At 39.0% G+C, this 12587-nt stretch overlaps 2 protein-coding genes across 4 annotated transcripts in view; both read left to right on the top strand.

The window, feature by feature from the left end:
* Positions 1–8206, top strand: part of LOC121323243 (aspartyl aminopeptidase) — a 34111-nt gene extending 25905 nt beyond the window's left edge. For both annotated transcript variants that reach the window (XM_041264182.1, XM_041264183.1), the window contains exons 12-15: positions 2510–2549; positions 3449–3550; positions 5376–5543; positions 7342–8206. In XM_041264182.1, coding sequence (XP_041120116.1) covers positions 2510–2549; positions 3449–3550; positions 5376–5543; positions 7342–7392 — 361 coding nt within the window. In that variant the 3' untranslated portion in view covers positions 7393–8206. The remainder of the gene's footprint in view (positions 1–2509; positions 2550–3448; positions 3551–5375; positions 5544–7341) is intronic.
* Positions 8207–9845: 1639 nt separating this feature from the next.
* Positions 9846–12587, top strand: part of ptprna (protein tyrosine phosphatase receptor type Na) — a 161820-nt gene continuing 159078 nt past the window's right edge. Inside the window, exon 1 of one of the 2 annotated variants that reach the window (XM_041263786.1) lies at positions 9846–10128. In XM_041263786.1, coding sequence (XP_041119720.1) covers positions 10050–10128 — 79 coding nt within the window. In that variant the 5' untranslated portion in view covers positions 9846–10049. The remainder of the gene's footprint in view (positions 10129–12587) is intronic. The other variant, XM_041263785.1, reaches the window with a different exon arrangement.

Raw genomic sequence — 12587 nt, 5'->3', positions numbered from 1 at the left:
TTCATGAGCTTTCCAGTCCCTGACGCAGAAAAGCATTCCCATAGCAAGGTGCTGCCACCACCATGCATCAAGGTAGAGATGGTGTTCTCAGGGTGATGTACGGTGTTAGGCTTGCGCCAAACATAGCGCTTAGCATTGAGGCCAAAAAGCTCTATTTTGGTCTCATCAGACCATAGAATCTTCTTCCACTTGGTCTCAGAGTCTCCCACATCCCTTCTGGCAAACTCTTGCTGAGATTTGATGTGAGTTTTTTTTCAACAATGGTTTTCTTTTTGCCACTCTCCCATAAAGGACAGTTTTGTGATGCACTCGGGCTATTGTTGCCATATGCACAGTGTCTCCCAGCTCAGCCGTGGAAGACTGTAACTCCTTTAGAGTTGCCATAGGCCTCCTTGGTGGCCTCCCTGACTACTGCCCTTCTCGAGCAGATACTTTTGAAGAACCTTATTCCGGATTTGCTTTGAATGTTCCTTCGTCTTCATGTTAGGAAATGTACTAACCAACTGTGGGACTTCCCAGAGACAGGTGTATTTACCCAGAAATCATGTGTGGAAGGGGTGTGGGTAATTCACTGACCAGGAGACAGACAGGTGTACTTGGAAACACCACACAGGTGCCCAGTTTTATTTTGGACCAGTTCTTATTTTTCTCCGGCAGAGGGCACTGTTGACCGTGGGCTGCCTATCAACGATGATAGACAGCACCACGGAAATACCACAGCTGGTACACGAACAGCAAGTGCACTCGCAGGTGCTCAAAGAAATAATAATGAAAACAGAAGGCGAAAAGAACAAGGGAAAATAAAACAGTAATAAAACTACAAATAAAAGGTGCTGCACTCGGCAGCGTTATCCCGGTCGCCGCTACCCGCACGACCCGGATCACCGTCCTATTCTATCGGCTATCTAGCCTGCTCTTTCACAATACGCCGGGGTCTGGGGTCTCTCTCTCCCTCTCTCTCTCTCTCTGTCTCTCTCTCTCTCTCTCTGTCTCGCTGTGAATCTTTATTTTTCTCCCGGCCGATTCCCGGTCCTGAATCAAAGCTTCCGCACTCTTGGCGCGTCTAAGTGGGCAGACCTGAGGAAACAACAGAGCGTTATTTTATAGGACCAACAATCACCCAAGACCCGCCTCTCAGCCATTCAAAGAGGGGGAAAGTCCACACACCCACTTTCCCACCTCCCCGTGTCACTGCCTTGACTCGCAGGCGGTTGTTGGGCGACTGCCGCCCTCTTCCTGCAGCCCGTTTACACGCCAGCAGAGTCAGCACAGATCTCTCCCTGTTACATCATGTGAAACACCTTAATTGCACACAGGTGGTTGCACCAGAGCTTATTTAGGTGTGTCATAGCAAAGGGGATGAATACTTATGCAATCAATTATTTTCTGTTTTATATCTGTAATTAATTTAGATTAATTTACAGATTTCATTTTTCACTTTGACATTATGGACTTTTTTGTGTTGATCAGTGGCAAAAACTCCTAATTAAATCAATTTTTATTCCATGTTTCTAACACAAGAAAATGTGGAAAAGTCCAAGGGGGTGAATACTTTTGAGAGCCACTGTACATACACCCAGTGCAATATCTAGTACTACCTATTTCAGGTGCACAGCAAATACTATCTGTGGTTTCTCTGTTTTTTGATGCTTATTTTTCAAAGGTTATTGGAAATCTCTTGATAGTCAACTCTGTCTTGTACACCTATATTTCTCCAAATCTCTGTGAGAAGACGGCAGAATAAAAGTAATGTGTGTAAATAGGGTTATTTAGTTAAAGCAGATTAAATCAAATAAAGCCCCACCAAGCAGAACGTATAAAGTGCTTTCTTATTTGAAGAGGGCAAAGTGAGGGTCTTTAAAAGGAATGGAAATTTCCTGAATTATCTTATTTAAGAGGAATCTATTTCAGGAGAGATGTTTATATTTTTCTTTGAAACAATATGCACACAGTGCTTTAAAAAAGGTGTGAGAGAACCTGTGTGTGTGTTGTGGTGGCTACGGAAGATATGTTATTGGCATGGTAACCCTAATGGTGTAGCATGGTAAAGCACTCCCTAAAGTAAATGGAACAGACACATTCATTCTGTTTCTGTCAAAATGGTACACCACCATAAATACATGTTGTTTATATTGAAGCCGGCCTCTGGGTGTTGCTGTTACTCCATGTAGGTGTGCTGAAGCGCATTACCTAAGCTGACTGCAAGTGTGATGTCATGCATCCCTCAGACTACAGGAGGCCAGTTTCATGGATATCAAACATTTATTTATAAAGAGAGACCTTTTAAAGATCTGTGAATCTAGAGCCCTTTTGATGTAATTGGTGGTCTGTTGTCGTTTTTTTTTTTTTATTAGTATCAGAAATATTAAATGGGATACCACGTGTAACATCAAAACAAACTTGGTAAGGGAACAAGGCTGCACCCTGGAGGTGGTACTACATTAACTACTAATTAAGCGAAGATGCATCTGCTGTTAAAATGTGAGATCATATCGCTCTTTGTTTTCAGAGAGAAGCACGAAGAAAATCACAGACCTGCCTTTCACAAGGTAGGCAGGCTTTCCTCTCGCCTGGACTGTCCACACTAAAGACTTCATCCGGCACTGAGGTTACAGATTGTTCTCTGCAGGTCAGCTGGCAAGAGCCACTGGATCTGGATTGCAAGAAAAAAGCTTGCCGTTTTCATATAGAGATTTTATAACGTGTTGGAGAGGAGTGTTTGAAAATGAGTTGAAACTTTTAAATATTCCCTAGCCCTATGGGTCTTGCATGCCTGTTGGTTCATTTACAAAGATGTTTCAGAGTTGAGTAAGAGGATTCCTACTTCCCAAAGCTTGACAGTCCTCAGCTTATGTCTTGTTTTGTTTCATTGTCTCCCAGTCAGGATGGACAGCATGCAACACAGCTAGTTTGATCTGCTCTTCTACTGCAACTGCAGGGTGTCCCGTGTAGCAGATAGTGCAGCAATATCATATTTAAAGGGATAACAGCATTGCTTTAAAATTTAAAGAATATTCAAATTGTTGTTTACATTTTGAAAGAATATACTGAGCACTATACTTGTCCCAGCACTAGTATTATTATAATTATTACAACTTTTTACATTTTCCTTACTATTTTAAGATGTTTTCAGTTATTTTCTTTAGCCCTGGATTGTGTTGCTCCAAAATTGAGTTTCTTTTGATGTAACTTTAACCTGGCTTTGACTGGCTGGAGAATCCAAAGTGACTTGCAGTAGGTGGGACTTCTTGTCACATGACTTGAAGTCTATTCAGTCACGGTACTTGGGTTTTTATAGACAGGCTGAAATTCAAGTAAAGGCAGATTTGGAGAAAAAACATCATAAAGCAGTAAGGAAATGCAATGACATTCGAAGTCGCTCACTCCTAAATGCAATGACATTTGAAGCTGCTCACTTTTAATGCCTCTCTATTGACTTCTGCTTCAGGGTCCAGTGATTAAGTTTAACAGCAACCAGCGCTATGCCACCACCGCAGTGACGGCTTCTATCCTGAGAGAAATTGCAAGCAGAGTCGACGTCCCACTGCAGGTAACTGCACCTTCAAACTGAGACGAGTTGAGAGAATTCATTGGAGGGTCATTGTGCCTACTTGGCTGTAAAAAAGCAGGAACAATATTCTAAGAATATTTCTGTTCAAGAGATTATGGGGAGAATTGGTGAAATCAGCACCCCCCCCCCCCCCCCCCCCCCCCCCCCAAAAAAAAAAGTTTAATCTATGATTGCCCTCTGCCCATTAATATGTTAAGTGGTTATTTTGTCAATTCATCTGTTCTGTAAAATGTTTCATTATGCGCCTGAACGTCTAGCCTATAGTTTTATTGTACACGTATCTAGAGAATCACTCATTCCATTGTTATCCAAACCTTGACTGAAACATTCTTCAGCTGTGGAATGTAAGCACCACTGTCTATATTTCACAGGTGCATACAGTAGCTGTAGGCCATGGTGAAGTAGTCTTCATAACTCTGGTGGCTCTAAAATTTGTTACAAGAGTTTTCTGCACTAGTTTTGTACATTGAAATTCCTGCACTTTTGTAGTGTGATATGTATACATGATTACACTGTCTGCAATGTAACCCATCAGTGAGTACTTGCATTCCCAGCAGGGTAATAAACAGCATTACAGAACAGCAAGGATGGTAATAGTTCAGAGGTTAAACGTTTTCCAGGAGTTAAACATTTAGAATCGTTCCTAAACGTTTAACTATTGTAAGAAATGTGCATGTGAAATAAGAGGCCAGCTTCAGGTGTTTATACAGTAGGATTTGTGCTGTGTAAGGGGATTCATTCAATACTTACTCAAGCAGATGCTCCCGTTTGAAAGAACACCTGTTTATTTTGGAACCATACACAGTACTGGCAAAATGTGAATGTGAATTATTACTTTGTGGTGCAGCCCTTTGTCTTCTGAAAGGCAGCAATGCGCTGACACACTGTGGACGAGATTAGCAATCCTGGTCTGCAGGATCAATTATAATTAGACATTAACATGTTTATTCTAAATAACCAAGCAATAATTGCAGGTACAAGTACACACACCAATTTTTACTAAATGTAAAACACAACATGTAATTGTGCATGGTTAAGTTTAGAAGGGTGTGTCCTTTTTACAGCGCTCATAATTAGCAGCTTGTGTGTATATATATATATATATATATATATATATATAATATATATATATATATATATATATATATATATATTTTTTAAATTTCAAGTGTAATACATTTAGACTGGTTGTCTCTGATCAAAGTAAAGCTTTTCCTTTGTTTGCTAAATGCAATTAGAATGAATTTGCTTATGCTGCTTTGAATATCAAGCTAACAGTGCTGCTGTAATTGTTGTTCAGTAAAATTATCCTGATAAGCAGTGGATCACACGTTAATATTACGACATTTTTAAGAAAAGAGTATGACAAATGTGTAATTGAACTGTAATTGAATTATATGGTATAATGACAATTATGCAGGTGTGCCTTGCTTCAGCTATAATTAAGTTGTAATTGCAATTAATTACAAATTGCAATTAACCCCAGGTCCGATTGCTGATCTCATCCAGACAACATATAAGAGAGTTGCTGTCTGTAGAAGGCAAAGGGCTGCACCACAAAGTATAAACCCAACTCATATTTAAACAGCTGTTCTTTCAAACATGGGTCTCAAGTCTTTGTAAGTGTAGGGGAGGACTGTCTGCTAGGTGTGGTTCTAGTTCTGTGGGAGTGCAGGGGAGCACTGTCTGCTCAGTGTGGCTCTAGTTCTGTGGGAGTGTAGGGGAAGACTGTGTGTTTAGTGTGGCTATAGTTATGTCTGAGTGCAGGGGAGGACTTTCTGCTCAAGCCTTTGTTTGGCTCCAGGATTTGATGGTGAGGAACGACAGCCCCTGTGGGACAACGATCGGCCCCATTCTCTCCTCTAAGCTGGGAATGCGAGTCGTGGACCTGGGCAGCCCGCAGCTCTCCATGCACTCCATCCGGGAGATGTGCTGCACCTCTGGGGTGCTCCAGACGACCTCTCTCTTCAAGGTATGCCCTGGGGGGTTTAGCCTAGGCCCAGTGGACTTGTTTATATCATTGTGACTGAGTGACAGCTAACAGAATACTTTCACAAATCCTGTCAACAATTCCATTCACTATAGAATACTCAAATGTGTAATATTTCTGACATGTATCTTTCATTTTAAAACATGATATCTGGTGCTCGCGTGGTAAACTTTCTCAGATTGCTTGCCTTGTCTTCCAGGAAATCTGTTACACTTGCACTTCCTATGTCATTTCACCTTTGCAGTGTTTTCGGGGTTAAGCAGCTTAGTGTCTGAAAAGAATGCCAGCCAGGGGAAGCAGCCAGCTAGTTATGAGCAGGAAAGGTGGTCATGAAGGTGTGTGGCAATTTCATTCTGCAGGGCAAATGACCATTAAAGTGCTGAAGAGCAAGTTTGACCTGCAATCAAATTTCTGTAACCTAGTGTAGGACCAGATGTTCAAAATGTAAAGATATGGCTACTAAAACATTACTTTTATTTCAAAACAACAAATTTTATCACCTGTACAGTGAATGGATGAACGTGACATGAAAAATGATTTTGTTTGCTCAAATCACTTTGAGGAGTTTACATGTTCTTGAAAACCGGCCACTATAAACCGCACCTTTCATTTTGACCTGTGACGTAAGATGACTTTCAGGATGTGAGTTTTTAGATGATGAAGACCCAATGCTTTGGAATATTGGCTTCACACACTGCACACATGTGATCTATGATATTCTCGGTCAAGCTTGATCTTTTGATTTTGTAGAAGTAATTTCAATGAAGCTACTGCTGGTACATTTGTGGTACGTATTTACAGGGTAATATAAACTCTGCACTTTGAATGTGCGGGTGACCATGACAAGCCTGATGTCACATGGCGGCCAGTTCAAGTTGAGGGCCTTGAGGTCAGTTAATCCCAAGATCAATGTGTAAAATAAAGGAGAAAGGTTGTCGTAACGCTCCCAGATGATGCAATGCTTTACCATCTTTAAATTAAGTTAAAAACATATTAGGGGCCCTTCTATAAAACTGATCCAGTTAAAGGTGGTATGGTCATTGCTCTTATTTGGCATTACACCTGCACTTGCATTCTTCTTATTAGTCTCATATCTATAACTTTCCGACAACAGAGTTAAAAAGCAGGAGCACTGCATATGCTTTTCTATCTTAATTAAAATGATTTATTTAGTGTGTGTTTGTGTATGTAATCTACCTAACTCTCTATCTATATCTCTCTCTTAATATTCCATTAAAGATGTATTATATTCCAAATACCAGTATACTTTTGGATAAAGTTTTCTTTTTGTGTGTATGTTTTGTGGTTGGCCTTGATAAAATTTTGCACCAAATATGTTTCTGGTAGCTGCTGTTGGAAAACTGAGATATAGTTTTTGAATGGCGCTATACAAATGTCATTTCAATTAATGTTGAAGTGATTTTCTGTTTCATTCGACAGTACTTCATTCAGATTTTATTTTTTGGATGGAAAAACTAAGCATACAGTAATGAACATTCAGTTTTTGGGGGCATTAATATCGGGGTTGTCTTTACCTGAACAAATAACCTCCCTCCCCCATGTATATAAAGAAGAAACTGTACATCAAACTTTACATTGGCATTTCTTTATCTCCTTTTTAGATACAATCAGTACACTAAATGCTAGAACCGCTGTATTAGCAATGGCCACAAGACACTAAACAAACATTATTAGCCATAATTACTGTATAGATTACCTGCAATAGAGTAAATAAGGCTGTTTGTTTAGAGTTGGGAATAAACTGTCTCTCTTCCTCCAGGGGTTCTTTGAACACTATCCCGCAGTGAGCAACTGTATGACTGTGGATTAGACGAGACCTCCTGGAACTGCAAGGACCCTGCCTCCCCACTGCTCCCACAGCATTAATGCTCGTGGAAATTCTGATTGCTAATGCTGGGAGACATGTTTAAGTTGTAGTGTAGTCATGATTTATAGTATTGCTGTTCAAATAATGCCCTCGACCTTCAGACTCTGGAGTTCCATTATTGCCTTGTAACACAGCAATGCCTTGAATAACAGATCTTTAGCCAGTGCACCAGTACAAATAATTTTGTATGTGACTAAGAGTTTGCATCTTTCTGAACACCTTTTGTTTGCCTGTTTTATTATTTGTCACAGGTCTGAAGCTCTCATTTAAGAAAGTGGCAGGTTTTAGCCCACCTTGCTTTGTTCTGAGATTGTAGACCATCTCCTTTTAAGAATGTAGATTTACAGTGTTCAGTCCCTTTGGGAGTGCAGCAGCCGTGTTTTGCTCCTTTGGAAATGCTGCTGTAGGCTGGTGAATACCTGGAGGGATTGGGACCTTCTGGTGGGGTTGGGCTCAGTTAACTAATAGCAGGTCAAATTGAAGTCATTCAGCATCTGAATTCAGGAATCCAACTAGGGAGACAGTCGCAATTAATGACCTTAAAACTTGTTTTAATGTATTCGTGATTATCAAATGTAGATTTTATCATCATCCAACCTTGCCTTTTGGGTTGTAAAACAGTCATTCTGTTCTATTTTTTTCTGTTAAGCTGATAAAAGTGAGGATATTGGGACACCGTGGGGTCTATTTAATTGGTTCAAACAGCGGTGAATCTAAATACTGCTGTCATTTAAAACAATAAAGTATGTGATTCCTATGTGACTTTTCTTCATATTTTACAGATGGGCTTAAACACAAGAGAATAGCATAAATATTATGGAAGTTGCTGTTGTGAATTTGATTAAACTTTGAACAGACATTTGTTATACAATTCCCTACATGCTGTGGGGGTTGTATACCATTTCTTGTGGCTGAATTATTTGTGTAAATCCAAACCGCATTTATTACTGTGAAAGCTTGTTTGTGAAGTATTGTACAGTGTTTCCAAGCAGTTTAGAAACTCCAAATTCTCTCTCCACTGTTGTGAGTGTCACGTAACGCGCACATTCCTCACACTACAGGACTTGCACAGCCAAAACATGGTACGATTTAAAGGGGCAGGTTAATTGCCTTCTCGCACTAAAAAGCTGCGCAAATTGACCAATAGCAAAAAAGTGTTTGAATGGAAACCTGTCCAAAAGCTGTACTTTATGTTCACGAGACTTTAGCACTAAAGATCACGTTTGTGGCGTAACCTTGGGCATCTTTCTACTATAACTAAAAGCTGTATTAAGCAATTTTACTGAGATCTACCGGAAATAGCCCCAGCAAGCTTTTTGACCAAATAGAAAAAAAAATAAGCACACAGTATGAGGGGTTATTTAAAAAAAAATTGTGTGGCACAATTTACTCTTTTGAAATATTGCCATTTAACTCATAAAATAATTGTTCAGTTGTTTTATAAGCAAGGTTATAAAAACATATATTTACTACCAGTATATTGAAAATGTACTATACTAAACATTTTGACGAGATAATGTTTATATCAATATCTTAATTTTTCAGGGCTGGGGTTCAGATCTCTGATAAACTCAGCTAGAGTTCTGACCATAGACCTTGTGGAGTTCATATCACAATGTATATGACAAAACTAGGAAGCTCGTTGCATCTCTAGGAAGAGCAGATGTCTGACTTCATTTTTCTTACTAATTGCTTCCTGCCCCTTGTACTTTTACTCCTGTCTTTTTATTGGCGTTTCTTCATATCAGCCCTCCAATTATTGTGTGCCATCACTCTGTTCAGTTAAATATGGTACCCCTTCCTTCCTCTTCACCCCTCCACTGTAATACCCAGTGTCGTGGCTGTGATTGCTGACAACCTAGGGCATTTACTGCCTTTGAATCTTGTTGAAAGATGCTGTGTGAAGGTTCAGCATTTTGGGCAGCAGAAAGATCTCTCAGCAGACCTGTCTGTAAAGCCAGGATGCACAGCATTCAAAGAGAGTCCCTCAGCAGACCTGTCTGTAAAGCCAGCATGCACAGCCTTCTATGAGAGAGCCCCTCTCAACACCACATGCTCCTGCACTGTTCCAGACTACAGCCTTTCCCACCAATTAAGAACATTTTCCAGGCTCTTTTTGTGAACTTTAGGGAAACATTTTTTTAATATATATTTAGTGGCCATATTCTCGAAAGCAAATGTATAGTGTGTGTTTCTTTGATATTTGAATAAATGTCTTGTTTTTTGTAAATTGTTTTAAAAATATATATTTAAATATCAGAAGTGTGTCTCATTCAAATTCAAAATCTGCTTTTTATTTACCGGTATTTCAATCTGTCTGTCTCTCTCTCTCTCTCTCTCTCTCTCTCTCTCTCTCTCTCTCTCTCTCTCTGACGTCATTGCGGGTCTCGTCTCCATCAGATGCAAAAACACAGAGGAGGAGCGATACTGATTCTCAGTCGTTTATTTGCCGTAGTCCCAGGTTTTACATCTCTCCTTTACAATTAACCCAGTTACTTAAAATTTTTATATTTGTGAAATAGAGTTCCATATAGTCTTACAAAAATGAAGATTTAGAAACTCATTAAAGCAATTCCAAAAAGCATTAATAGCGGGGAAACATGAAGCACCCGCGAATGTGGACTGCCCTCTGCCTCATGACCGTCTTCTATCAACTAGGGACCTCTGCCAATAGATACGGTAAGAGAACACATTTAAAATGTATGTACATCTCACCAACGAATTGGTTACAGAAAGTAGACTTTCAGCCAAAGAGGAAATACCTAGTTTCTTTGAAGGACGAAGTATAGTGTTTTAATATATGGTACTTAGATGGACCACCATAAAATGAAAACACTTTGAGAAATATACGTGGGTGGGTAAACTACGCACGGCTATTTTTGCAATGCAATAAATATTTCCAGATTTTATATTTAATGTATTTATTTTGGTTTGGGTTAAGTATCTTTTTTAGGTTGCACGTGATTTATAGCTCCATACAAATGTAATGGATTTATCTAATATTTCTTTGGGATATGTGTAACTTGACATTTTATGTAGTCATAAATGTTTATGTAAACTACATTTTTTTTTTTTGTTAAAGTCTTACGTAATCCACGGGGCAGTTAATAACATACGAAATTGCGTCACAAGAATGGTTTTGGTTTGGAGAGAGGGCGGAATACTGTACTGTGAAACAACGAAAGCTGTTGGTCTGAAGAGGCTTTCTGGTTAAACGAACCCGATTGTAATTTATGATTAAATAAAAATAAAATAAATAAAATGTGGCAAAACAATACAAAGATTTGAAAGTCAGGTAGGTGTAGGATGTACCTATGGGCTGCTAAACCCGAAATAACTTAATCACAGTAAACCCATTGATTATTGTAGGCAATGTGGCTAACTGCACTACCAGGTAATTAGAAATCAGCCTAGTACGCCACCCCATCCCTGGAAAGTGCCAAACACCAGGGCCAGCATATCGATGTGTTTGTACTAAATTAGTCAAGACTGCTTGAAAACGAGACCCGACACGAGTGTGCTGTCACAGGGGTCTGCGGAGCACTTCACCTGTTGCAGGACAGCAGACCTGACAGGCATTCGAAATAATTACAATTATATTTTGAGAATGGTCGCAGTAAAAGTGCAATCTCACCAAGTATAACCAGCTATAGCATAATATTAGACGTATTATTTGTGTCAACAACAACCAAAAAAGACAAAACCTCAAACTTTACTAGAACCTACGCGTATGCATTGTATAGTTTTAAACAAGAGTTAAAAGGCATCAGCCAAAATTAGTCCCCCCCCCCCCCCCCCCCCCCCCCCCGAAAAATAGCATTGATATGGCACAAGAGTTATGCTTTACTGTTCAGACATACACAATTGCTAAAGACTGAATCACTATGGCAAGCCGTTTTAACATGTCATCGTTAATTTATCAACAGTTACATTTTTGATATATTTATTTTATTTTTGATAACAACAATTCTGTTTGGTAATGGTAATTGTGTCACATATTTTTTATATCGAAAATGGGTTCTAAAAACCTGTATTTTTGATGTTGACAGGCTATTAAACTTCAAATCACATTTTGAGGTTGAGTGTTTTTATGCCCACCTTTTAAACACAGCCTGTTTTCACCATCAGTCAGTTATCAACAAAGTAAAAACGTAATTAAAAGTGAAAACAACAACACACACATGTGAAATTATACTGGACAGAGCGATCTTTAGCAGAAGTATTTCCGATCTTTGATGCACATAGACAAATTAAACCGACTGTCCGGGTCCTAAGTGCAGTGTAACATGTAGTGCGTCAATAAGGAAAACAATTATTTTAAGTGATAAACACATGCATATTTGCAATATACTTCAGAAATTGGAATTTTCAGGGAAAACTACATATTACACGGCAATGTATATCATGAAATCCGTGATAACCCTGAAAAAAAAAAAAATTAAAATAGCATTTAATAGAGGCACTGAATGATTTTTAATATTGATTTGTTGTGCTTTAGTAGTCTCCATATTGATCAAGAACTTAATTTTGAAAAATACAGTAGTCTACCTTTTATTGTGTTACCCAAGAGAGGAAGGAGGAGTATTAAACAAATCCAAAGCAGAAATCCTGATGTTAAGGAGAGAAAGCTGTCTGGCACACCCCACTGGAAGAGAAAGTCTTGGTTTACACTTAAAGATTGTTAGAATCACAAAAGCTAGAATTGGTTTGGCTTGTCTTGTCTGTCACATCTGTTAGTCCATCTGTTGATAGTGGATGTACAGGATTAAAACACAGCTTGGCTTTCACACTGCATTATTCTGGAACTCTTAAAGCAGGGTTTTATGTTTTTGCCTTGTGCAATTCTTAGTTTATAATAGTTTTTAAGTATGCCTGCAACATCTCCCGCCATGGATGTAAATTCAGAATTGGAGTTAGTAATATGGTGAAAAGGTTGATGACTGTGACGTATATCAATAGTACAGTATAAAATAAGAAATGCTAATTGGATAAGTGGCATTTAAGCTCTAGATGTCATTAGGTAAGCTAGTGGAGTGTTCATGTCATGGTAAAGTGTTTACAATGGTAACTTGATGTAAAAATGTAGTTGTGACAGACAGACGGATGGATGTACAGACAGAGACTGCTATATTTAGGTT

Source organism: Polyodon spathula, chromosome 11 (genome assembly GCF_017654505.1).
Source record: "Polyodon spathula isolate WHYD16114869_AA chromosome 11, ASM1765450v1, whole genome shotgun sequence".
Lineage (NCBI taxonomy): Eukaryota > Metazoa > Chordata > Actinopteri > Acipenseriformes > Polyodontidae > Polyodon > Polyodon spathula.
This window is presented reverse-complemented; position numbering and strand designations above follow the sequence as displayed.